This window comes from Polyodon spathula, chromosome 10 (genome assembly GCF_017654505.1).
Source record: "Polyodon spathula isolate WHYD16114869_AA chromosome 10, ASM1765450v1, whole genome shotgun sequence".
Taxonomy (NCBI): domain Eukaryota; kingdom Metazoa; phylum Chordata; class Actinopteri; order Acipenseriformes; family Polyodontidae; genus Polyodon; species Polyodon spathula.
Window position 1 is genome coordinate 42,336,906 of NC_054543.1, and position 26,157 is coordinate 42,363,062.

The window sequence follows — 26,157 nt, forward strand, 5'->3', positions numbered from 1 at the left end:
TAATTCCAACACTCCGATGACTAATTTGCCTTTTAAAAAATATTTAATCCAAGACAAATTCGTAAACTAACTCTGTCCTCTTGCACGGAGTGCGATGGACTGCAGGTTCGTGGGTGTGTCGCTACTTAAGATCCTGAATTTCATAGCAGATGTGCCAAAGGCATCAGTTATCCACCAATACAGACGCTCTACTCCAGCGATGGTCACGCCCAGTTGGGATCCTCATTGGTTAACCTTGAAAGCAGCCAGAGAGCGATTGATGATTGCGTGCCCTACTTGAATGACAGATTCTGAAAGTAAAAACCTGAGACACCTCAAATAACAGCCCACAACAAAACCAACGCACGCAGAAGTGGGTGTTTGTTTTGACCCGTGAAATACTAGAAGTTGTATAAATAAGGTTGAAAAGCGGGAGCATTTATAGGTAAGTCATTGTAATGCATCTCAAATAGTTTTATGTGTGGCAAGATCGAGTAAACGCACGCAATGTTACTTTATTGTTTGCATTGTCTGTGTAGGTTAATGCATCAAAGAACAATGGATACATATTACTTAGTTATTACTAGTTTATTTTTCTTGAGCAAACACCTTTCTTTGATAATTCAAGTAAGGCGGCATGGAGGTACATAATACAACATTGAACTTGTTATTGTGTTTTTCTTGGCAACCTCAGATTAACTACAGTAATTAGTAATTGATCAATATATTTTTGTATTATTTTGCACAATATTTGGTTGCGATGGTTACCCTTAGCATATTTTATAGACGTTTACTTTTAGATAAGGAAACAGGTTACAATACACTTTTTTTTTTTTTTTTTTTTGCATCTTTACATTTTTTTAAGTGTATGAACTAAAATTTGAAAGTGAATTTGTTGAAAGATGGGTAAGGCATTAGTTGTTTGAACAGCTTAATTTTGGAAAGTGCTGCACATCTTAAAATGTGCTGGATCACAATATTGGCGTATAAAAAGTGCCATAAGTTTTAAGTTTCTTTTATGCCATAAGCATGTCAGGGTACCAGACAGTGAGGGTCAGTTTATATACGATACTGTGACAGGAATTTTAATGTAAATATATCTGTGAACAAGCAAATCTGTACATATAAAACTGATATTTACATTTCTATAATGTAACGTCAAATCACAATACACTCTTTCTGAAGCTAAAGCCTGAAAATGATCAATTTCTTGGTGTTTTCCCCACAATGATGATAAAGCTCAATTTTCTATGTGTTGAGCTTCATAGCCGGCGTGAAATTTCACTGGTCTGATTACAGACACATCTAACTTGACTGGACGCTGCGAATCTATGTTGTAAATATTCCTGTCAATATACACGTCTAACAGATTGAAAACGTATAGAATGGTAGCATATTCATTTAAAATGTATATATTAAATTATATAAATACATCCTGTGTTCAAAGAAAAAAAATATTTTATGCTTAATGGGTTAACATGAACCCTAACCTTAACATCATTTAGCTGGCATTTATCAATCAATCAATCAATCAGTATTTATGTTATATAGCACCTTTCATAGTGGACCACCATCACAAAGCGTTTTACAATATTAGTGAGGAACAATGCATAATACATTAAATGCATTTTATGTGAAAGAGGCTTTTTTTTTTATTGTGCTGTAAATCTTCTTGTCATCTGTAACTGAACTGACAATGATAATGAGAAGAACCAGGTCATCTTCCATGAGAGCCCCTTGGTGTTTATTTCAGTGTTCATGTGATGGGGTAACGTTTATTGTTCTTGTTCATGATAATTAAAATAGTAACTTTTCATAAAGATATTAAGGCTCTCCACATTTTTGAAAGTGATCCTTTCAACATAGCATGAGAAGCTTTTTTTTTTTTTTTTTTTTTTTTAAATATTTTTGCTACTAACACAATTAGTACTTTCAAAGCAAAAACAGCTTTTGTTTTTACAAAATGAGACAACTCATAAGGTTAATTTATGTATGCATGTGACTTGTTTTGCTCATTGATAAAAAGGTGAATAAACATCATTTAGGTTTCTTGCTCTAAGCCAGAATTCTATGTGTCTAGTGAGAGGGTGCATGTCGGGAGATAACAGATTTATGAAAGTGTTTTAAAAGCAGCGGTCACACATATTACTCGTTCATGTCTTGAAATACATCCTAGTAGGAAGCGTGGGAGCTACACAAACAGACAGCGGATTGATGCATAACACCTACAGAGGAATAGTGTGGAGCAGCTGAGAGGTGAGAAGCGTGTAGCTTGCCAGTTGTATTGGGATGCTTGTAAAGAACAGCTCATAATGGCTGGATTTTTGTAGAGCTGTGTTTGATAAATGACAACAGTGCTCAGGCAGCAGAGCGCTAACCTCTAAGTAGATGTTGGAATCCCTGAGTGGGCATTCTAGACCTATCCAGCTTTTACTTATCACAATATGTTCTACCTTTATGTGGGATCAGCCAGTCTGAAGTACAGTACATTTGTTTCAAGGGATTTGAGCCCAATTATACATGGATTTTTCAGTAGTTTTGAAAAAATAATACACAGGCATATTAAAGATATTTTTAACAGCATGGCATTTGGATCAGGGTCCAGTTTAGCCTCAGGTACTGTATGCAAGATCCTGAACAAAGGTAAATGGATAGCAACTTGTAAACTCAGGTTTTAATCTAAGCACATTGTATTTTTTCTTGTAGTATGGAAACTGTTTTTTTTTTTTATGTGTGTGTGAAGATACCCTCATGTGGATGAGTGCCTTGTGAGGGAGGCAGGCTTTTATAATACTGCACTGTACTTCAAAGCAGAGATGGACAGACTGATATACAGTAAACACCTACTTACAGTATACCCTCATTCTTTCCCCATTAGTAGATTTTGATGTTTTAAAAGAAAAACCACGAAATGTTGCTAAATGTTTTTACTTGACAGCTCAAGCACTTAACAAGAACATTCCTTAAATGACAGATAGAAATCTTTCGGATACCCCACGCACCACTGAACAACACCAAATGCATGGCATAAGACCCTGAGGTGTGTGGAAGGTATGTTTAGGTCAATTTAGTTTCAAGATACATGTATCACCTGCGTACACTGCCCTGTTTTGATAACTGATAGGACAGTTATGGGGGGGGGGTAAGGCTCAGGAGACCCTAAAACAGGGTCAGCTGAAAGGGTTCAATGACGATGCATCCATAATGGTAAATAGTGCATTACATTGGAAGCCTTAGCAAAGTGGCAGCACTTCTTTCAGAGTGCAGGGTGCAACAACACTGCAAAACAGAGTTATGAAATATTTGTCTTTAGATGTGGGCATTGGTACATCAAAAGGCATAAGTGCACTGCAAAACAGAGGGGAAGAAAGAAAAAACCACTAACACCCACACAGTACTCTACCAGCAGAGACACTGATAAAGGCAGGGTGGTTATCAAACCTTGGTCTGGGCTATGTGACCTTGAATCCCCACTCATTAACACAGTGCGAAGTACAAGGATTGACAAGGATGTTTTTCTCAACAACACTTTTCAATGAATACAATTCCAGACCATCCTACAGAAATTAGTGGAACTTCTTCCAAGTGGTTTTGTCAAAGATTTTAGAAGCATACTGCTACTGAGTTAATTATACACATCTTGATAACCTATTGATATTCCTTTTATTGCAAGGATTCTTTTTGGCATTGCAGGCATTTCTCTATACAGTACAGACAGGACATTGATTGTGTCTGGCTTCTTATAATGAAATATCGTGTTTTATATTAAACATTCATTTGCAGTCAAGATTTAGGTGTCTTGTACTTTAAAGTGAAGGTGTGCGTACCTAACTTCAACAGTACTGTTGAGCGTTGACTCAACAAAGCGTCACTATTGTCACAACACTTCCGGGTATTTAGGAACGCTTCGTTGCATTCCTAAACTAAACGGTAAAATTTAAAATGAGCGATTCTGCATATCGGCCTGCAGCTTCAGAATCTAAAAAGAATATTACAAAATCTTAAATACAAGTTTTTATTAAATATGCTGCATTACTTCGTATATATATATATATATATATATATATATATATATATATATATAATAATATGTAAAATGTTTTGTTTTGATGGCAGATTGCGGTATCAGTATCTACATTTAAATCCCATTCATACATTTTGTGGGTGTCGCCATCTTTCTGTTGATCAGCTCACCAGCTCTGAGAGTCGGTAAGTTCGTTGAGTCAGAGTTGAGTTGAGTCACTAGCTGTCAACGGTGAGTTTAGGAACGATTTTGAGAGTTGTTGCTTCTCAGCGTTGAACTTAGGAACGCAGCCAAGGTGTTCATTTTTTTATTTTGATTGCTGCTCTAGGCTGAAAAAAAGGTCTCTGTATGTATTAGTGCATGAACATGACAGAACTTCAAGGAATTTAAATACTGGAAAAAAATATTTCTGTTACTGGAGTTTACCCCCAGTGTATCATTATGAAAAATTGGTTAAAGGACTGCTGGTTGTTAATTACGACAAAGCATGACCTTGAATAAGCCAGAGCTCTGACCCAGTGCTTTAGCTGGTCTTCAGGGTGAATTCCTGTAGCTCCAATCAGTTTGATCTGCACTCTTCCAAGTAGTAAATCTAGCTTCCAGAGTTCAGCTGTGCATTGCAGGGAGAGGCTCACTCTTACAGTTCTGGTTCCTGTAGTGTGGGGCTCAGAGCAGTGACAGTAATTCATACTGTAGTCATTCTGAACAGAAAACCCCACAGGTTTCTTCTCTAAAAATCTCTCTCCTTGTTGTGTGAAATGTGTCTTAGCAGTATTATCCAGAGGATTAATATCTATTTTGGCTGACCTGGTATTTATTTATTTATTTATTTATTTATTTATTTTAATACCCAGTAAATCTTTGTCTACTTAGTTAACTTAGTAAAAGCAGCCAGTCTGACATGAAACTGATGTTTAGATTTAGGGTTAGACAGATCATCTGGCAGTGAGTCAGACTGTACTAACCCAGACCAAAACTCCAAGTTTACAGCTATTTGGTTTGTGTTTAGTTTAAATTCATAAAATTGTCTTGATTTACTTGGTTTGATTTACTGGCCTTGTGGCGTTTCTAATTCTGGTGCTAATTAGTTTTATTTTGCGTGCAGTTTTTTTTTTTTTTTTTTTTTTACATATTTGTAGAGTAGATGGATTTAATTTGTAAGGTTAAAGGTCATTTACACCCTGGTGTGCACCTGCTGTTTGGATATATGACTATTTTTATATCAACACATGTAAATATAAAAATCAAGCACTTATGAATAGTAAAACAAAAATATATATTAATTTAATTTTTATTTGTATTTGTGCTTGTCTGAATGAACTGGTAATTCTGACCATCTTGATGTTTTTTTTGTTTTGTTTTGTTTTTAATATATAGATCAAAGCATAAGATGCATAGTTAATTGAGGAACTGCTTTGAACTCCTGCATTTCCAGATGAAAGTGGGGAATTGATGCAGAGTAGAACATAGTCAGCTTCCAGGCTTGGTACTTTTGTAATTAAGCTGAAAACTGTCTTTAAAGTCAAACATTAAATGGTTTTCTGTGAGAAACCACATGGGTAGACAATCACTTGGGTTCATGCAACTGACCTGAATATATAGTGTTTAAATTATTTATACATTCTGTCTGGTGGCGGTCTTTACAACTAAAACAGTAAGGTGATGATTCTCAGTACAAGTTTAGACAGAAAGCTGGATGCGTACAATAATACTTTTAAAACACATGGAAGAGCTCCTGGGAGTTAATACCTGGGCTGTTTGGTGAAATGTTTAAACTGAAACCTCAAGCAACCTGATCATGAAGATTCCTCCTGTTCTGTTTAAAACAGACATATTGACTAACATTTCAGCTCTCCTCCACTTATCTGCAAATAGACAGAGGGAGAGACTTTACTTTTTTTTTCAAGTCTGAATACCGATGAAGTTCAGATGGAAGGCTTGCTTTAACTGCGGTTATCCACAAAGAGCATTATCTTCATATGTAACAGAATAAAAGTAACCGACCGCACTGCTAACCTGTAACTGGTTTTATTATCTCATTGAAATCCCAGTGAACACTTTCTTTAGATTGTATGCTTTGTCTTTTTGAAACTTCCTACATTCTGCTTCATCATGGTTTGGTGTGATTTTGTCCCCTACTTTAAGCTTTCTTAGTTAATTTTGGGGAGAAAGACTTTTTTAGATATGTAATTGTCAGCCACACTTATAAAGAGGGTGTTCTTACATTGTAACTCTGCCTGCTGTTAGACTGCGAAAAGCACAAAAGAATATTGGCTGGTTTCACAGATCCTGATTAGCTCTAATCTTGGACTTCCTTACTTTAGATCAGGTACTGTAGTCCAAGATTAATGCTAATCAGTGGTTATGACATCAGCCATAAGTGATTGCTAACAGTATGAACCCAAATGACCCATTCTTGGATCTGTTTGTCGTTTGTTCTAAAGCAAAGAACATAAATATATGAGGTCCATAGTGCAAAATGCACTGGTCCCAGCAGGAAACATGTGAAAAGGGTTTTCCTTTAGTAGCTCATTGTGTCCAGTCAGGTTTCAAGCTGCAGGAAAAGCATAATTAGCTCTTTTGATTTCTAACACGTCCATGGCTCTCACAAGGGTACAATTCCGTTGGCACTCGCTGAGGCTGTAACAGTATAGCACTGCTTTGACTGTCATTCTTCTTTTCATATCTTCAGGGAATTCAGATGCCTTATGAACCCTTCAGAAGGATTAAGCACCCTGTCTTTTAAGAAAGGATTCGACCCTCAACAGCTGGCTACCAAAAAAGTGACTGTAAAGGCTGCAAAGAGGTCAGTGATAATGAATTCTTGTTGCCCGGACACTAAATTTAAAACGTGGTCCTCTTGAGCTAGTTAGAAATTGTAGACAGAACATCCTGTTGACATCTTAATCCTAACTCTGGAACTTTCAGTTGTGTCTAGTTATGAGACCACCATGTGATTCCTTATAGAAACCAAGGGCTTCGCTAAAGCAAAATGCCACAGGTCAGGATCTGACTGTAATACATCTAACTGTGTCACAACAGTTACTCCAACACAGTTAGCCTATAAACCAATGAAAAATAAAGGTTGGTTTGACAGTTTGTGCATTGAGATGGTCTTGCAAGACAAAGGTGAATAAGGAAGCATAGAAAAAATAAATATACTGCGCAGTACCACTGTTTATAAAAACAACAGCTAGTGGAATTTTTCATTATTTCCCATGCCATTATAAAAGACATGGGTTTTTTGTTATTTATTTTTTTGTCATGACATCTCCTTTTAAAGGTTTGCATAGTAGTTTTGCAGTTTAATATACTTTTACTATGCCATAGATAACCATTTACCATGGTTATCTATGGCTATTACAATGCTTTACCATGCAGGTGGATTCATAATAAATAATAATTTATTATATAGCACCAATATTTTTATATAGCACCTTTCATAGTGGCCCACCATCACAAAGCGCTTTACAAGATACGAGACTAGGGTGTGTGAACTATGCATCAGCTGCAGAGTCACTTACAACAACGTCTCACCCGAAAGACGGAGCACAAGGAGGTTAAGTGACTTGCTCAGGGTCACACAGTGAGTCAGTGGCTGAGCTGGGATTTGAACTGGGGACCTCCTGGTTATAAGCCCCCTTTCTTTAACCGTAAGTGATATGGGGCACTTCTTCAATTAAATGAAGATTTGGCTGCAAACAGTGAGAAAACATAATAGTTTAAAATTCTAATAGACTTAAAAACATTGTGATCAATTCCTTTTATGATTAAAGGTAAAAAGTAACAGAATCTCGTAACGTTGTCAGAGTAACAGACATCATGTGCACATACCTGCTGCTGAACTCTGCCAATACATCTGAATGACTTTCGCTGAGACAGATTTCTGTGTCTAGGGAGGCTGTGAGGATTAGTTATTCCTTCTGCGTGGCTGAGATAAAACTACTTACTTTTTTTCTTAAAACCTTTTAGAACCATTTCCCTCTATTATTATTATTAACAATGCTGAAGTGAGAAATATATTTATCAAAATGATGTAAAGCTACTAGATAGCCGCAAAACACGCTTTCCATATTTTAATCCATCAGGTGTTTTATACTTTAAAAAAAAAAAAAGCGTAATAAAAAAATCTTATTTTATTATGTGTTCATGTATGTGTGTGTGTGTATATATATAATGTAATATAAACAAATAAACAACAATCAGGCAATAAACAACCACAATCTGTGATACATTAACAAAAAAGGGGGAAAGAACCTAATAGAAAAACAAATAACCCACAAGTTATTGGTTTTATTCTTTATTTGCTTCAGTAGGACTAAGTACATCTTGTTTTTCCAGCACAGCATATACATCTTCATTACCATTGTACAGTGAAGAGCAGACTCCTAAGCTCATTAAACAAACACAATTAGCAATGCGAAGTAAAACTTGGTTTAACCAGTTAATCTGTTCCACGTTTTTTTAATTGTTATCTTTAAGGTAGATTAAATAATACATTTAAATAGTTTCAAACTTTCAGTTTGAAAAAAACATACCTAACTTCATGGTAATGAATCTGCAAGAAACTAATAAACTCTGAGTTACTCAAGTGATAGGAAATTCTGAACAAAATATAATTGTAACATAGCTATCTGTTGCTGGTTTTCTTTTCTTTTTTTTGTCATTAAGCCAGGATATTTATAGAAATATAAAACTTTAGTAGCTGTATTTATATTTTAATAAATGCAATAGACTTTCTTGGTTAACACAGTTAGTAATCGTAGTATAAAGTATCTTGCCCATTTTAATGCATCTCTACCAAACACAAAATAATAATTCCTAAAACAAAATAAAAAACCTGACCCCCTGCGTGACAGAGTTACACAATTAATCCTTCTAATCTTTGTATTCAGCCACGAGGGGTTTAAAAAATTATACACGTGACTTAAAGTACATCAAAGAATGAGCCAGGACTCAGTGCACAAGCAGAATTTCAGTCTGGTCCACAGTGATTGGAATTGAAGTGGACTTTCGTTTTCAAGAGGTTCAGACACTCAAGCATCATTAATTGCCATAAGGAAGTTGAGTGCTTTGGTGTAAATTGCCTGTGTTATTAAAACAATAGTAATTCCTAGCAGCAACATTTTGTATCTTATGTAGTATAATTAGGTCACTTTTTTTTTTTTTTAGAGAAAAAAAAAAAAAAAAAAAAAAAAAAGAAAAAAAGAAAAAAACTAAACAAAACCCCCCACCTCTCTCTCTCTCTCTCTCTCTCTCTCTCTCTCTATATATATATATATATATAATAGTGATGTATTCTTTCACGTTCGTTGCCCCTTTCAAAGTAGACCCAGGACACAGAAATGGAATTGATTTAAGCGCTGACACACACTTTTAATAAACACCAATCAAATAAATTAAACAAAACAAACAAACACCTAGCTCCTTCTTGGAGCACTAACTATACCGTCTGGAACCTAACTGAACCAGGACAGCTAAGCTGTTTACCTGTAACCCAAACACAACTCGCATGGTTTAACACAGCACTTTACCTTGACTGCTTGGAAGCAGACCACACCTTCTGCCTCCCTACACACAGCAGCCCCAAACAAACTGCCTGTCTCTCTTAAATACCCTGCACCTGGCTCTAATTTACAACTACCACCAGGTGCAGGGGATTACTAAACAATTAAGCAATTAAACAATTAGACCCAAATGTGCATTCTCACAAGTTTTAGCAGGGAAGGATTTTAACCCCCTCCCTGCTACCTTACTATATATATATATATATATATATATATATATATATATATATATATATATATATATATATATATATATATATATATATATATATATATATATATATATATATATATATATATATATATATATATATATATATATATATATATATAAACAGAAGCGCCAGATTTCATGCAATCTCACTGTATGTACAAATGTTATTTGTAATTATCTTCCTATCACACTTGTACATGTATATACCAGCTGAGAGGTTTCTTCTTTCCACTCATTTTGCTTGTACAGAATCCAGTTTTACAGCTGGGTGGGACTCCGGCAGCTGCAGGTAAAGTAATTTGACTCCCTGAAGTGATTTAGATCAATATGAGAACTAATCTGGATGCAGCGGCTTTATGATGTGTTTCGGGTCTAACAGTGTGGGATATTAGTGCACGTTTGAGCCCAGTGTTTGAACATCTGGGTGTTGTATTGCTTGTGGCTGTGTTGCAGAATTTACTATAGATTTACATTTTAGTTTTTTTACATAATGCTTTTTAGCCTCAGGGCTTTTGCAGAGCTGAATGGTGGTGTCATATCCTCTGCCAGCATCATATCGTATCAGGGACTTGTCCTCGTTTGAGTGCAAGGCTGAGCAAACCTGTTTTATAAAGGGCCATTGTGAAAGGATCACCTCAGCACAGATTCATCCAGCGCTGAACACTGGTGTTTGTAGGAAAAAAATCTCGCATAGTGGTGCAATTATCCCAGTTCAGAGATTATTGCACCACTATGCGAGGTTTTTTTCCTACAAACACCAGTGTTCAGCGTCAACTGTCAATCTGTTCTTGGTAAAAAAAAATAAAATAAAAAAATGCATTGACCAGTCCCCTTACCTTTCATTAGCATTACATTTACAAATAAAACAATGAAAGTCTATTAATTGCTGAATTGTTTAAATAAATAAATAAATAAATAAATGTTCAAGCAGCTGCAGTAATCCCTGGTTTTACCTTTGGGTGTTACCTTTCTATACTTGGCTGTATAACACGTGAGGGTGAAATAGTTTCCATTGTGTAACCTTGGCCATTTTTAAGACCCTTGCTCGACAACTTGCTAACAGGTTTTTATTTATTTTTTGATTAAGTTTTGGTTTTTAACAAGATTATTTTTTAACAATCTTAATTGCACCTTTTTTTTTTTTTTTTTTTTTAATAAAGTAGCATTACTTGCAAGTGAATGTGGTATTCTTTTTTTTCTAGGCAGAACTCCAAGCCCATTTCATTCTCATCTTAATAAATTCCTATGGCTTTTTACTCTTGCCTGGAGCACATTAGTAAAATGTAGGGAACTGTTTTCAATTTCCTACCCTTGCATCATGCTCTCTTGACTTGTCATACTGGCAGCTTACAAACTGGGTATTGACACTGAAGTGCTTTTTGTTGCCTTTTTTATTTTTCAATGTGTTGGCATAATGTAGACCTGCATGGATAGTTAAACCTGCCTGAAAACAATCCATGTCTTTATGCTATTATTAGTGGCAACAGTCCAATTACATTTTCAAGAATGTAGAAGAGAACCAGCAGTTACTATTCAAGCATCTTTTAAAGGGAGCATTATGTGAAAATACTTGTTTTAAATCTTGCATCCACTTTGGCTAAACCCAATTAAGATAAACATTCTATTTAAACAGCAGCTCCATTAAAAACCCAATTTACACCACTAGCTCATAAAACCTGCAAATTGCGCATTGTCCCAGTAAAAGGGGCTTTAGCAGGGAAGTAGCATTCCCCAGTTGAACTATGAGAAGGTGTATTAAAAGCAGAATTGAAGGCATTTTTAGACACGTGCCACACTACAAATCTATGTGAAGTTAATGAAATTTAATTTAGGTAAGGTAAAAACATTGTTATTAGCTACATTTGTAACTTTTATAGGAAGACTACAACTAAAGTTAATGGTAATCTTGGAATACCCCTATCTACTTGTAATTGATTTTACATCAGTTGTTGAGTAAGATAATCTGGGTTGTATTGACTTCTTTATCAGTTCATTTTTCATCAAGTTAACTGTGTGAAGGCTGGTTTACATTCTCACACATTCAATAATGAATGTTGTAGACGTCTGTCAGCTGTAGCTAGTGACTCAATAACATTATTCCGTTTAGATAACACCAGTTAAACTATTGATTGAAATGTAATCTGTTTAAAAATGTTAGTGCTGGGACGAACATGGGATTTTTATGTTTGCATGTTCGCTCATAATTTAAATATTCGTTTTGCTGTACGTTCATTTTGAAAAAGCAATAAAAACTATTATTTTGCTCAGAATGCAGGCAGAGACAGCATAGCAGCAGGGGCAGGGTGGCGTGGCCCCTGTGTGTGTGTGAGTCTTTATTTTACAGCAAGACGTTGCAATATGTAGCACATTAAAGTAGAAAAATATCCCAGGAGTAAAGAATACGTTGTGTAGACCTTACTTTACCCCAGTGAATTAACTACAAAACAAAGGATGCCATATAGCAGTTCAAGTTAAACGTTGTTTTGTTTATTCCCGAAATAAATAGTACATAAAGTTGACAACCAATTTTATTTTTTACTTTATTCTTTAATTTTTTGCCATTGCCATTTCTTTGCAGTAAACAATGAACATAGACACACTTTCATAAAATAATAACTTGAGGTTTACTTGTGCCTTTTTGCAGCTGAACAAGCAAACGAAAACTGAAATTTAACTTTAAATACTTCAAATAAAGCAAACGTAGAAATGACGTAAAATGAAGGGGGAAAAAAATCACCGTTTTCATTCTCGTTTATTACATTCCACATAACAGTAATCCTGTGCTGATCCTGTTTTTTTTTTTTTTTTTATATATTAATCTCACATGGTGCTCCTTTTCATTTGCCATATTTTATAATAAGCCTGTCTCTTTCTTTCTTTCTTTCATTCTTTCTTTTGCTGCAGGCTTTTATGCTGGTGACCATCTCCAGACTAGCAATAAATTAATGAATGAATTAATCTGGAGATGATCACCTTCTGGGTTTTTTTGTTTGCATTCACATGAGCTGTCTGGCAGAGACGAGCTGCAAGCACCACCTCTGCCAGACCACATTTAAACCAAACAATAAAATGGTTTGTTTTTAACTAAACACGAAATACAGTATTGACAATACAATATTTTAAAGACTACTACACCAATACATTCGAAATCATAACAATACATTCACCCGTGCTTGATAAACAAACATATATACAAGCAGGGCTTTGCCCCGGCCTCTCTAATTATGTGCAGGGCTTTTCCACCGCCCTGCCACAGGGTCAGATTTCTATTATCTCTGTTGGAAAAACTCTGGATAATTACAGTATGGAGAACTGGATGTCGTTATGTTTCACCCTATGTTTAGAACAAAGTAGTGACCCATGAGTTCAGTAAAGCTGGAAATGTGGTAGGTGTGGTGGTTGATCCAATATCACTGTGGCGCACACGTGAAAAGCTTTATCATTCTTTCATTCAGCAGCAGCAAATGATGTCACATTAGGAATGCTGGTTTTGGTATTTTTTTAATAGTATTTCACTTGCTGTAAAGAAGTTGGCAGCTCAGAATTAATTCCATTTCCCACAGAGATAATCACAGCAATTTGCAGTGCTGGAATAGGAAAGAAGCCTCGATGACATCCATACCATAATCAACAGTCACAAACACTCGCTGGAACAGGCTAGGACACTATGCAACTTGTGTCATGGAAAGCTTTTAAATAGCTCAAAAGCTTACACAGGAAAAAAAAAAGAATAAATTCTGTATCTGCGTCAGTTCCAACCTTCTCTTTCACGTTCATCAAATGTTGTGATTGATTGAGACGGGTAGAAGACCTCCTGAACAATGTAGTATTAATTGGGGATTATAGATAGATGAGCTCTGGTTCTTATCAAGATAAACTTTCAAAATCTAAATCCTCCTGTTCACTGTGCTTAGACACAGTTTCATCTGTACGGATTTCTTTTTTCTTAATCCTTTTTTTTTAAATGATGAGGCTGCAATGTGTCGTCACGTGGTTATTCAGTCTTTAAGATAATACATGACAGCATAACACTTACAATTCTTGTCTAGTGTTTGAACTGTTTCATTCATATCAACAAGGAATCAAGACTTTTATTCTCTTTTTTGTGGAAAATTAATCAGTTCTACATACTATTTCTGTGCTTTGCATGATTTCTTTAAAAAAAAAAAACCCAAAAAACAAAATAAAAAAACACGTAGCAACTTCTAAGCCGTAAATAAACCTAATAAACTCAACGTTTTCTTGGAAACCATACCAGAAAAATGTATAATTATGTACAGTTATCTGAATTAATTATACATACTTTTAACATGTACATTTTTCCTACCAGATCTGAAAAATGTCTCCAATTAGAATTATAGAATTTTATGATTACAAGTTGTTGCAGGCAAATTATATTCCTCTGAAAACCAGACCCTTTTGAATTGGTTCTTCCTTCTCCACAATCCGAGCTGTACAGCTCTCAGCATCTTAACTGAAACACCAGCTGCTGAATTTTACGTCCAGCAGAGGCAAATGTAGAAATGGTAGAAAACCACTTTTTTTTTTTTTTTTTTTTTAAAACAGGAAGATTATTTAATATTTCAAAGCTTTGTTTTTCAGTTACTGCTTCATTGGTTTTGAATACCATCATAAATACGATTTCTGACTGAAATTTGAAGAAAAAGACACAAAACAATAGGTTGGTTGGAAAAACAATTAAGTCAACATTTCTGTAACTCTACCCTCTTAAGAGTGTCTATCTAAAGTGCTTTTTACTACCAGTGACCGGTAGTTATGCTTTCAAGTTTGACTGACTAGGTCTCTAGTAACCATCACACCTGTTCCAGAGGTCACAGAGTTAGCCTTAACTACTCCACCAGGGCATGCAGCAAAAACATTAAAAAACGTAGAACCTCTGAGAAAAGTGATACAAATCAGAGGTCCCCAGGCTTTAGCTTACGCACCTGCAAATGTGAAATCAGACCCTTATCCCAGCTTCAATGGAAGCCTTTTTTTAGTTCCAGCATATCAGTAGTAAAGCTGTGGCCAAGTTTTGCATCACCCTGTAGAATTAACTCATTTTGCTTCATAAAGTCGAATGAAACCTGCTGAATAATGTTACGTTAACATATTGAAATTGTTTTAAATGTCTAAATTCTAAAATTCTAGGTAATTCAACACTTTCTTTAAACAATTTCCTGACACACATTTCAGAGCCAAAATGAAGATGGCTTTAGAAACTAAAAGTCTGCTGTATGTATTCAGTGGCGAATTTAATGATAGCTATGTTTTGAACTTGCAAGGTTTGTACATTACTTTATTCCCAGATGTAGGGGGGATATTTACAGAACTACGGTGTTCATTTAAGAAGACCCTACTATAATCAAGTTGATTTGGTGAGGGACGAAAGCTACAGAAAAATTGAGATTTGTTGTCACCATTGGGACTCTGTCTTCAGATTTATTTATTTATTTTTCTGGGAGGCACTTTGGATTTTCAGTAATGCCAGTGTTCTAAAACACTTAGATTTTTTTTTTTTTTTTTTTTTTTTTAAGGAAGAGGGGCAGTTAAGATGAACTAGCATACTGCTAACCGGGCCGTTTTTAGGTTATTTCAGTGACCCACTTTGTACAACAGTCAGAAAACAATAGTGAAAAAAAGGATGCTGGCAAGAAATATTGTGGTGGGTCTAGGAGAATTGAGGTTGTTAAGTTGACTGCCCAAAAAATGAGGAGAAAAAATGCAGTTCTTGGAGAATGTTTATTCATAAGAGCTTTGTTTCATAGTTACACATTATAACCAAGGTGGCCTTTTTCCAATTCCTCTACACAGCCAAAAGGCACATTGCTGGAGTTTAATGACGTGTATACTTGTAAATCTGTATCAGGAAATAGACTAGGCCTCAGGAAATAGTAACTTTATTGACCTGGCAACAGGATTGGTTGACATAGTTTTATTACGCTCCTTACAGAACAGTAAACACTAAACTGACAGACTGCTTTGTAGCTATAAATTCACATAGCATTGTCTTCACTGAACAGTGATGGAATATACCAGGATACAGTAGCTATCAGTTTTGGAGACAGTAGATGGAGGGGTCACATGGTTACTCTAGAGCCTTATTATAGCCTTACTATCTATCTATCTGTCTGTCTATCTATCTATCTATCTATCTCTCTATCTATAATCTGTCGACTATCTATAATCTGTCGACTATCTATAATCTGTCGGTCCGTCGGTCGGTCATATCCCAACCATGAAAAAACATCTCTCTGTTGTAGTGCAAGTCCTGGGGATTACTGCAGGTCCATGATTTTCATTCTCAGTTCTTTCAGCTCTTAGCCCTGGGCTCTAACTGATAAAATCAAGCTGCCCCCATTAGCTCACTCACAAGAGACTTTAGGAGGGAAGTGCAATTAACAATACCAGGGACATTAGGTAATCTCCATTCAAGACCAGTGCAGCACACTAATTATGTTTGACAATTAGTAGCATGGCTTAATTGTAGAGTGACCACGAACCGTGTAGCAATGCCTGCTTGATACTAAGAGTAAATGGAAAGGAAGCTCATGCAGCTGTTGGACCTCTGAATGTATGTGACCTCTCCCAGAGTTCAAAGAACTAGTCTTATGATTAGGCTGCTGTACAGGGGTCATACAAGTGTGGGAAGAATATGGTGTTGATCTGAAAGAACCTAGTCGGTCGTGTTTTTTAAAATAGACTAAAACGTGGCTTTGATAATTGCATTTCTTATGAAGTATTAAACTCCTCCATGGTTTTAGTCAACCTGGGTTCTCAAACTTACTGTTTCTGGAAACCCTGCGTGGCCCGGAGTGGGCTGTGAATGAAACCTTTTTCAATATTTTCTACTGATAGCGAGATGTAGTTTTGCACATAGTAAGGAACCATAGAACAATTGTTTTTCTGACAAGTGAAATCAATACTTGTGAATAAAATTAAAAGTTAAAAAGTTTCTTATACCGCCCTGTTTTTGTCTCGGTGACAGAATTAAAATATTGCCTCGGACAGTGCATAACCCAGATATAAACTTACCGTAGCAGAAGTTTTAACAAGAATGTTCTTACTCAAGTGTTTTCCATTAAGGGTATAGTTAGCCACTTGGTGAACAGACACAATATAGGCATGTCACTGCAATGGTGTAATAATGTTTTTGTTCTTATCCTGGCATTCTCACTGACATGTTTAATAAAAGAGTAAATTCTATTGACGCCCAAGTGAGCCATGATCTCACTGGTTCACTTAAAGGGAACTTATCAAGGAATACTCTCTTTTAGTCAGAAAAGTGGGCACAGTGCCATTGCTGGCAGCTTTTACTTGTTGAAATGTTTTGTACAGGTTCGCCTGCTTTGAAAAAATTAATTGTCAAAACCTAGGTATGTTTTCTTATCTTTATTCATTATTACAGAACTTCATGGAAAATAAATTACTTCACAAGAGTGGTAATAAAATAATAAATAGTCAAAGTACAGCTGGATTCATATAGTTTTATAGGATGTCGGTTTTAGGGTGCCGCTGTTAAAATCAATACAAGGCAGAAATGCAAATTACAAGTAGAAGTGAAAGACCGAAATATGTAGAACAGCGGTCAGACAATTGTCTTTCATGAACAGCAACCAAAAAATACCATTAAAAAACTGAATACATATTTACCATAATAATTGCTTTTTTTTGTGGAAGATGTGAGACATCTGAGGTGATAGTAATTAATATATGGTAGGATGTACTGTATTTTTTTTTCTTTGTGCTTTGCTACCAGTCTCTTATAGTTATGATTGAAACTAGCAATGGATAAAAGATGTTCTTGCTCACTGTGGTTTAATGTTTGACTGTGTTACTAGTCACAGATGAGCGTATAGTCACTGGTTGGACAAGATAGCTGTTTCATGTAGCCCACTGGTTTTACAAACAAACACACACTGTTTAACAAGTTCTTTAATACCTTAATCATCTTTTTGTTGCACAATGCTTGACATTTGCCACAAGGGTTTTAAAAGTTTAGTGCACAGTTCATCGAGGGTCACCATATTTGTGTTAGATTTTTTTTTTTTTAAAGGACAAAAACATGTTAATTTGACAACATGGAACATTCTCCTTTCAGATCAGTAGATATCTTACTAGATGTAAGCAAAGGTGATTGCAAAAGCCTGGCTTGCATCTTGAAAGTGACCTCATGGTCTGTTCGTCCATTTTTTGTTGCCGCAAAAGTGGAGAGGCACAGTATGAATGATGGGAGTTACAGGCAAGGCGAATGCTAATCCTATGCTTTCAGCTCATAGAACATACTCTAATCCGAGAGAATCCGTCCCTTTTACTGCAGGCACTGGCATGGAAGTAAAGAATGGTAGAATTTGCAGCTCCCCATACGAAGTAGGACTGCTATTGTGCTTTGGTCTTGTGAAGGCAGGGATAACATGTCCCCTTGTTAATCGAGGTTCTGCAAACTCTGTAATTGGGTAATTTCCTGGGTACAGCAGTCAGTGGAGCAGACTGAATTTGAGAATAATGTTGATTTAAAGCTGAATACGATTTTTTTTTTTTTTTTTTTGGAAGTGCTGTATTGTCTTGGATAGGGAATACAACCTGATGTTATAGGTTAAATAGCCTTTGAGTTTCACTCTAGGCTGCACAAAAAGTAAAACCTGTTGATAAAAAATAAATGTAATCTTCGTTGTAGTGAGATGATATATGATCAATGCTGTGACTTCTTTCTGATTGGTATCCTTTACTTCTGTAACATTCATTTCTGTGACAGATGAAAACCCAAGAGAACAGTTTCCTGTTTAGTCTGAAACCTGAGGGAAAAGAGACTTGCTTTGTTTAGTCTTCTAGGGTTATCCTGTATCAGTGGCAAACACTCTTTCCCCAAGACAAGACCCCGATAACCACGAAAATGTAATAAATACTAAGTAACTGACATTTTCTTGCCATATAAATATATAGGCTACTTGCATTTAAATGCCATTGTGATCACTAGGGCTGTATTTTGTTTCACAGTAGAACATTTTGTTTCACTCTTTTAGTTAGTTTAGTTTCTTAGCAGATTCTCTGTCCCAAATAGGAGGCAGTGTGGTCCAGTGGTTAGTCCAGGCCCTGTAACCAGAAGGTCACCGGTACTGACTCACTGTGTGACCTTGAGCAAGTCACTTAACCTCTTTGTGCTCAATCAATGTCCTGTTGTAAATGACTCTGCATATACTGCACAGTTTACAGGCTATCTAGCTTTGTGATGGTGGTCCACTATGAAAGGTGCTATATAAAAATAATGTTATTATTATTATTATTATTATTATTATTATTATTATTATTATTATTATTAGTAGTAGTAGTAGTATTGTTAATAATATATAAAGACAATATTCTTTTCCACATTGTAATATCATTACAAATGACTTTTTAATGACTTCTGTAATACGATATAGCACACTTCAAATTCCTAATAGTACTGTATTACTTAATCCTCTGATTATGATTAAGACCACTTTTTGTCTCTTGCACCTGCGATCTCGAAGACAGCCATGTAGCAGTTTTCTCTTAAGTTCACTGTTTGAAAAGATTACAACTGCATGAGCTTGGAGATTTAACATGTCTTTAAATGTGCTGCTGTGAGAGCTTTGCTTGTGTTTCTGAAACAATGTGGGTACACATATGCCGTCTTTTAAAGCCAACAAAACACACTGTTTTATACTGTCTGCAAAAAATAGTGCTATTGACAATTTAGAGTAGTTGCTTTGAACATATAGCCCTTTTATTGTTAGTTAAAATAACTGTTTTGTTTCATAATCTATTTTCAACACATATAATCCCATTAGATAGAAAGTGAAGACGTGCAGGACTGCTTATTTCCTGAACTAATGCCACTGAAGTGGAAAGAGTAACAAGACAAAGGTATCATCTTTGCCAAAGTACACAGTTATATCTGCATGATTGTAATTCCCCTCCCATTGCTGCTAATGTGAACAATACATCACAAAAAAGCATACCAAAACACTGGTTTCCTTTTAAAAGGCACTTTGTATTTGATAGATTAAAATGTAAGCCTCTTTAAAGTTAGTAGCGATTAGTAATGACTGTGGCCTGTTATTAATGAGTTAAGGAGCACTACATCAGATTACTGAAAATAGGTCATTTTAATAATTATGAGCGGATTGTCCTCTTGTTCTGAAGGACCTTTGGACAATTTGGAATCTTTTATTCCATTTTTTTCACTCAGATGTTGCAAAAATGAACAAAAGTTTTACAAATGCATTCTCTCTTAATTTAGTTTAGGTATTAGAATTATTTTATCCTGGGAGTGTTAGCATCAGAGCTTGCCATCTTCACAAGGTAAATCAACTAACCGTAATAAAAAAAAAGAAAAACAAAACCCTCCATATTGGAATTTCTGATCCTTCCTTTCTTGTTTGCTGTTTGCTTTAAGAATATAAATTGCAGTGCACTTGCCTGTATCTCATGGTAACTCTTTCTCGGTTTAGGTGCCCAGGTATCCAGCAGTGAAGAAGGTGTTGACTGACTGAGTAGCTGTATGTGTGAGGCCACACCCGGCAATGGAACCCTGGCCTGCAGTGGCCTGGGTCCTGCTGCTAAGCCTGATTGCTGATTGGCTGAAAGCAGTCCACTCACGGGACTTTACAGTGCAAGACATCATCTACCTCCATCCTTCTAGTAAGAGACACTCATACCTTCTCTGAACGTTGTTTCAACTGTTTTTTTAATTTTTTTTTTATATTTAAAGCACATTTCTTTCAGCTCTATATTATGGTGTTAGGTCAGTTTATCAACACAGCTGGTTCAAACCATTTGTGTCATAGCACACCTGCTACAGAAAATCAGCTCTTGCAGTCATTTAAACATACTGGTTTCGTTACCCTACAAAAGTACTGTGAAAAGACTCCTGGGTTGGCAGAAAAATGATTTTAGTCATTTGCCTTGGCTGGTCATTTTAAACCGTGTCAGTGTAACACCATTTGATTGTTGAAATCCTGTAAGCCACACAGGCATGAATGCTCAGACCAGAAGGCTCCTTTAAAACTAGTGATTAGCTAAGGATATTACTATAGCCTGTTAATGGCCCCTGTGAATCTGTGAAGTTCATCGTTTCTCTGAAGGACTGCCCACACTGTTGGGGCTAAGGCCTAGGAGGAGAGACTATAGGGCTTACGAAACTTCTGTGATCAGCAGCCAAATGAGATTTATCTACAGCTGCGTCAACAACTGTGTGCAGCTCAACGGTGCTCCAATCAATTCTTTGATATAATGAAGAACAAAATTCCAAACATCTCCGTGGAATCTTCACACAATCTCTCCCCATCTTACCCCTTGTCAGTTGTGGGTGGGAGAGTGAGTGGCACATAGCAGGTTTCATTCTAATGTCTAGGCCCCTTTATTTATCCCCCATCACATAAACAAAATGCTTCAAAACTAATGGCTATTTCCTCTGCTCCTGAGACTGGCATCCTGTGGCAGTAATTTGTTATGGACCACGGGTCATAGAATAGGGTAGCTAGTGAGGGCAGTTTTCACTGCTTCCTATTTCAGTCCTTTTTAATTCATGTAACTTGGCTCCATTTCCAAGTTTAATTAATATCAATGTTGATTTAATTAATGCTGGGACTTATCAGACCATAAAGGAGTTGTTGCCTAAATTGTAGCAATTACAAATCTAGTTAATTAATTGGCAGCTCCCTTCTAGTTTAGTTGAATTCTAACTGGCTTGGGCACAATGTTCTGTTCAGCCTCACACAAACAGGACATGGCTGGGCTGTTTCTAATATGAATTAGATAATGTGGCCAGACCTCAATTCCTAAATGGACCTTGAAAGCAGACTAGTTTTTTTTTTTTTTGTATGTCAGCTGCTATTGGTCATTTTACACACAAAGACATGTTAGATTATGTTTAATAATGTTACAAGCAAGTCTGTCCCAGCTACTAATTGAGAGATCTGGAATTATGGGAACAGAGCTTTTTCATTTTGTTTGCCTAAGTGCAAGTACCATTTACTGTGTTTTCTGAGGTCCAATATGCAGTTAGACTATGTTAGATATAGAACATAACTTGCTGAACAAAATGAACATGTATTTCTCTTGCTACTGTAGTTAAGGCAGTGTGACTAGGTGTAAAATATCTCTATGGTTTAAACTATACTAAACTGTAGATTACCATAATCTAATTGATAATAACACGATTAGGGGTATCATTAAAGCCTCAGACAAGAGGGAAGTCACTATATTAGAGGTCAGGCTTTCGATCGTACAACTCTTATTCTTTGGAAAAATGTATCTGCTAACCAGCTTTCTCATCCACTAATCACTAATGAGTGAACTGTTCTGGTCACGCAGCAGTTTCGCAGCTCAGCGGGACCAGTGTAACCTTGTGTATTTCTGTTTTGACTACGTGATGGTACATTTTGCCAGCTGCAGTCGTGCTGTAGCTATCACATTCCTTTCCCTGGCTGGTATGAAGAGGGTTTTCTCTTTAATATAAGAGAAGTTTGGACCACACCATACCCCAGCCCTACTGGAGATGGCATGGCTTATGTTACAGATTAAAATGTGGCTATTAAAGATTTTCATAAAAGAAAACAGCACAGATAGCTTCATGACAGCAATGTCAGCTTGCTTAGTGCGGGTCTTTGTATAGTGACTGAAGTTTGGACGACCCTCAGACCCACAGCTGTCAGAGCTACAGGGAAACAGGTCTTACCAGATTAGTACATTGACTCTAAATGAAAGAGCATAATGACCCGCTGTGTGGTGGTAACAGATGGTTTATCCATACAGTTTCAGTTCTTTTGAAACTGTTCAATGAGTGTTGGGTGGAGTGTTGTCTTTTCTTGCATCAAAAGCATCAGGTTCATAACCTGTGGGAGACATTCACAGTCAAGATTGACTTTGATTACATGATACTGTATGTTGCACTAAACCATTTACATTTAAAATCTGTGCAAGTCCCAATTCAATAAATGCTTGGATGTTATGTGCCCTACACACAGTTTTTGAAAATGAACTCATACTCTAAAATTCTAGAGCGCTTAATGAATTCTCTGATTAACAGTGTATAATTTCCTTTTTGTTGTAGCCACGCCATACCCTGGTGGGTTCAAGTGTTTCACGTGTGAAAATGCTTCAGATAACTATGAATGCAATCGATGGGCACCAGATGTTTACTGCCCACGAGGTGAGAACATATGTGTCTCTTTCTCTCCTGAAAGCCTGAAACAGTTGGTGAGAGTTCTAATTCCTGCTGTATAATGCGACCCTGTGTAGCGCTGGATCAGCAAAATATGGATAAAGCAAAGTGAGAAGGGTCTCAGTCTGTCTTTTCATGACAGTAAATGAAGAGCATGAAGAATATTTGGTATAAAAGTCAAATTGAAACTGTTTGCACAGCTATGAAAACACCCATAAACAAGATTTCATATGAGAGGCCATATAACAGCCCTGTCTTTGCAAAAAGGGTTGTTATTTGCGTTGTTGGAATGAAACGTCTCAGAACATACTGTTGATAGGAATGTATTTTGGTCTGATCGGACTGGAATACTTTAGATCTGTTGATATGATGTCTTTTCGTCTGATCGGATTGGAATGCCAGTTAAAGGCCAACATTTAATTCTATTTAGTGGAAAATAAAACCAAACCCGGACATATTTGGAAAATTACTATCATATGGAGCCATTAAGATTTTTTGTTATACTTGGTGGGATTTTTATTTGCTTCAAATACCAAGGTTTTATTTACATGAGGTTACATTAAGTACAGGAAATGACCACCTCTGTGTTGTTTTTATTGGATGTTTCTGCTGCGTATGCCTGACAGTAGAATTTCTATTAAAAACAGCACCTCCAGTAAAACACAGAAATCTCCACCCAATCCTGACAAAAGGGAAACACACTGTATAGTAATTTCCATTGAATATTAGGAATATCTGAGTATATTTAACAGTTTAAGCATGCTAAGCAGTCTGTGCATATGCCTCATGAAAGCTCTACTTCAAAAATGTCTTCTGAAGGCACTAGTGTCTAAAGTCTTCTTGACTTTTACATAATGAGCATTTGCACAACTTTCTAAAATCACAACTGTTTGTGTTGTGTCACCGTGTTTATTTGAACACTGTGTGAAATGTCTGAGGAGTTATGTTTCTAAATTTATAATATCTTTTGATGTCCCCAACCAGCGACAAGATATTGTTTCACACGTCACAAAATGGATTCCAGTGGGGACAGTATATCAGTCACTAAGCGCTGTGTAGCTCTGGAGGATTGTTTGTCTACGGGATGCACTCAGCCTGATCATGAAGGACATGAGGTGAGGAACACAAGGGCAAGACAGATAGTGCAAATGTGAGGCAGCCTCTTCAGTCCGATATGAAACGTTAAATTGACACATTATTAAAAAGAAGCTGGGATATATATTCACGAAATTACACCAAGACAAAGCAGAGAAGTGTTTCACGGTTTTAATAAGACGTAAACCTGAATAAACAGAGACCAAAAGCAAAAGGGAGGTGCTTTTAAAGCAAAGACAAGGCTCAATGGGAATTTATTCAAAAAATGTGAAGAATTGTTTTCCAGAACTATGGAAAGCATTAATGTAAATGTGAGAAATGGGGCCTCCTAATGATAATATATATATATATATATATATATATATATATATATATATATATATATATATATATATATATATATATTATATATATATATATATATATATATATATATATAATGCTTATTGTAATACTATATATCAGACTATAAAATGCATTGGGAATTGTCCCTGAATAACTGTTGCTTTTGCTGTACCTCTGTTATAGTAATTTCAAAGGGCAGAAAAATAATAAGAAACCTAAACCTTAACACTGAACCCATCCCTTAATCTTATAGACATTTCACAGTGACACAGGGTGGTAGTTTGGCTTCTTTCATATCAGATTGTGACAAACTGCTGTTTTTGATTCATTTTTTTTTCACACAGGTCTGCACTTCTTGTTGTGAAGGAAATATCTGCAACTTGCCATTGCCAAGAAATGAGACAGAGGCAATCTTTGCAACAACTTCTCCACTCAGCGGAACTGCGCAGCATCTTCACAGCAGCTCACTCGTTTTAACCTGTATCAGCATCATGTTCCTGATGCTTGTGTAGCGGAGGTAAAACTGAAACAGGCTCTGTAAAACACCCTTCGTATTATTTCAAAGTGTAACTTTATTATTATTACTGATCATGTGATGGTTTACAGTATTTACAGTAAGGATGAAAATGTAAAGCTCAGGAAAGCACATATATTAAATGATATGAAAATAGAAACAGAGCCATGAATTTCCAAGTCAGCCACTGTGAATCCCTCATATGTAGTGCATTAAAGAGTTGATCACTAATGGACTGTATAACAGTCACTGGAACCCTGTATTTTAAGGCAATTTTTGGTCACATTCACATCGGCACTTTGTGATGGGTCAAGTCAAATGAATTATAAACAAATACTGGTATGCCTGTTTCATAGTTGCATTACTATTTGTAATGCAACTGTTTAATTAAGTGAGTTGTACATTTTCTTTCAATTTCTCCTGTACAGTTTATATAGTATTTATTTTTGTATAATACATTTATATTAGAAAATAAAATATACTAGAAAAACAAAGTAAAACATTTTTTTTTTTTTTTTTTTTTTTAATGTGGAATCACTGTTGTATTTATTAGCAATATATGTACACGAATGTCAACTAACATTATTTCTGTAATGCCATCTTCCCCTTTTTGTGATATAAACAATATGAAGAACATTTTAAGCATTGCTCCAAACACATTTCTATGAAAATGCTCCTTCTTAGAGGCTATGCTTGTTATCTGCCAAAAGCCACTGTGAAATTCTCTATGTCAAGATACTGCACCTCAGCACTGGGATGTGTGGGACATACAGTAGTGGATTCATTACTTAAAGATCCCCAGTCAAGTCTGCAAGCAGAGTACCAATCTCTTTATCAATGTGTGGGTACCTGTATTTAGTGAAGCTGCACAGTATATACAGTATCTGTCTAGGACTGGTAAAGTTGTAAATAATAAGCACAAACTAATTTGTTTCTTCGTGTAACGTTAATGTAAATATTGTGGACATTGTAAATATATGTTGATACATTGCCAGTGTTCACATTACAAACATTAAAATAATATTCTAAAAAAACACTAGTTGTGGTTTTATTTGAAATAAAAAGGTGCTAGTTGAAGAACAGTTGTCAGTGAACTGTTTTAACTGAATCGTTGGAAAGAAGACCCATGTACACGTGCAGTGTCAGCAGGCATGTTCAGCTGTGAATCTAGTTCAAATAGAGCTTATTTTTGTATATTACGTACACCATCTGCCACTACTACACCTACAG

The 26,157-nt window shown here is 36.0% G+C and overlaps 1 protein-coding gene across 1 annotated transcript; it reads left to right on the forward strand.

The window, feature by feature from the left end:
• The first annotated feature begins 256 nt into the window (after positions 1–256).
• Positions 257–25,341, forward strand: LOC121322089 (ly6/PLAUR domain-containing protein 6-like). The gene is made up of 6 exons (XM_041261602.1): positions 257–424; positions 6,696–6,809; positions 20,260–20,449; positions 22,863–22,961; positions 23,958–24,088; positions 24,758–25,341. The coding sequence occupies exons 3-6, from the start codon at positions 20,332–20,334 to the stop codon at positions 24,923–24,925; spliced, it is 516 nt and encodes a 171-aa protein (XP_041117536.1). The 5' UTR covers positions 257–424; positions 6,696–6,809; positions 20,260–20,331; the 3' UTR covers positions 24,926–25,341.
• Positions 25,342–26,157: the final 816 nt, after the last annotated feature.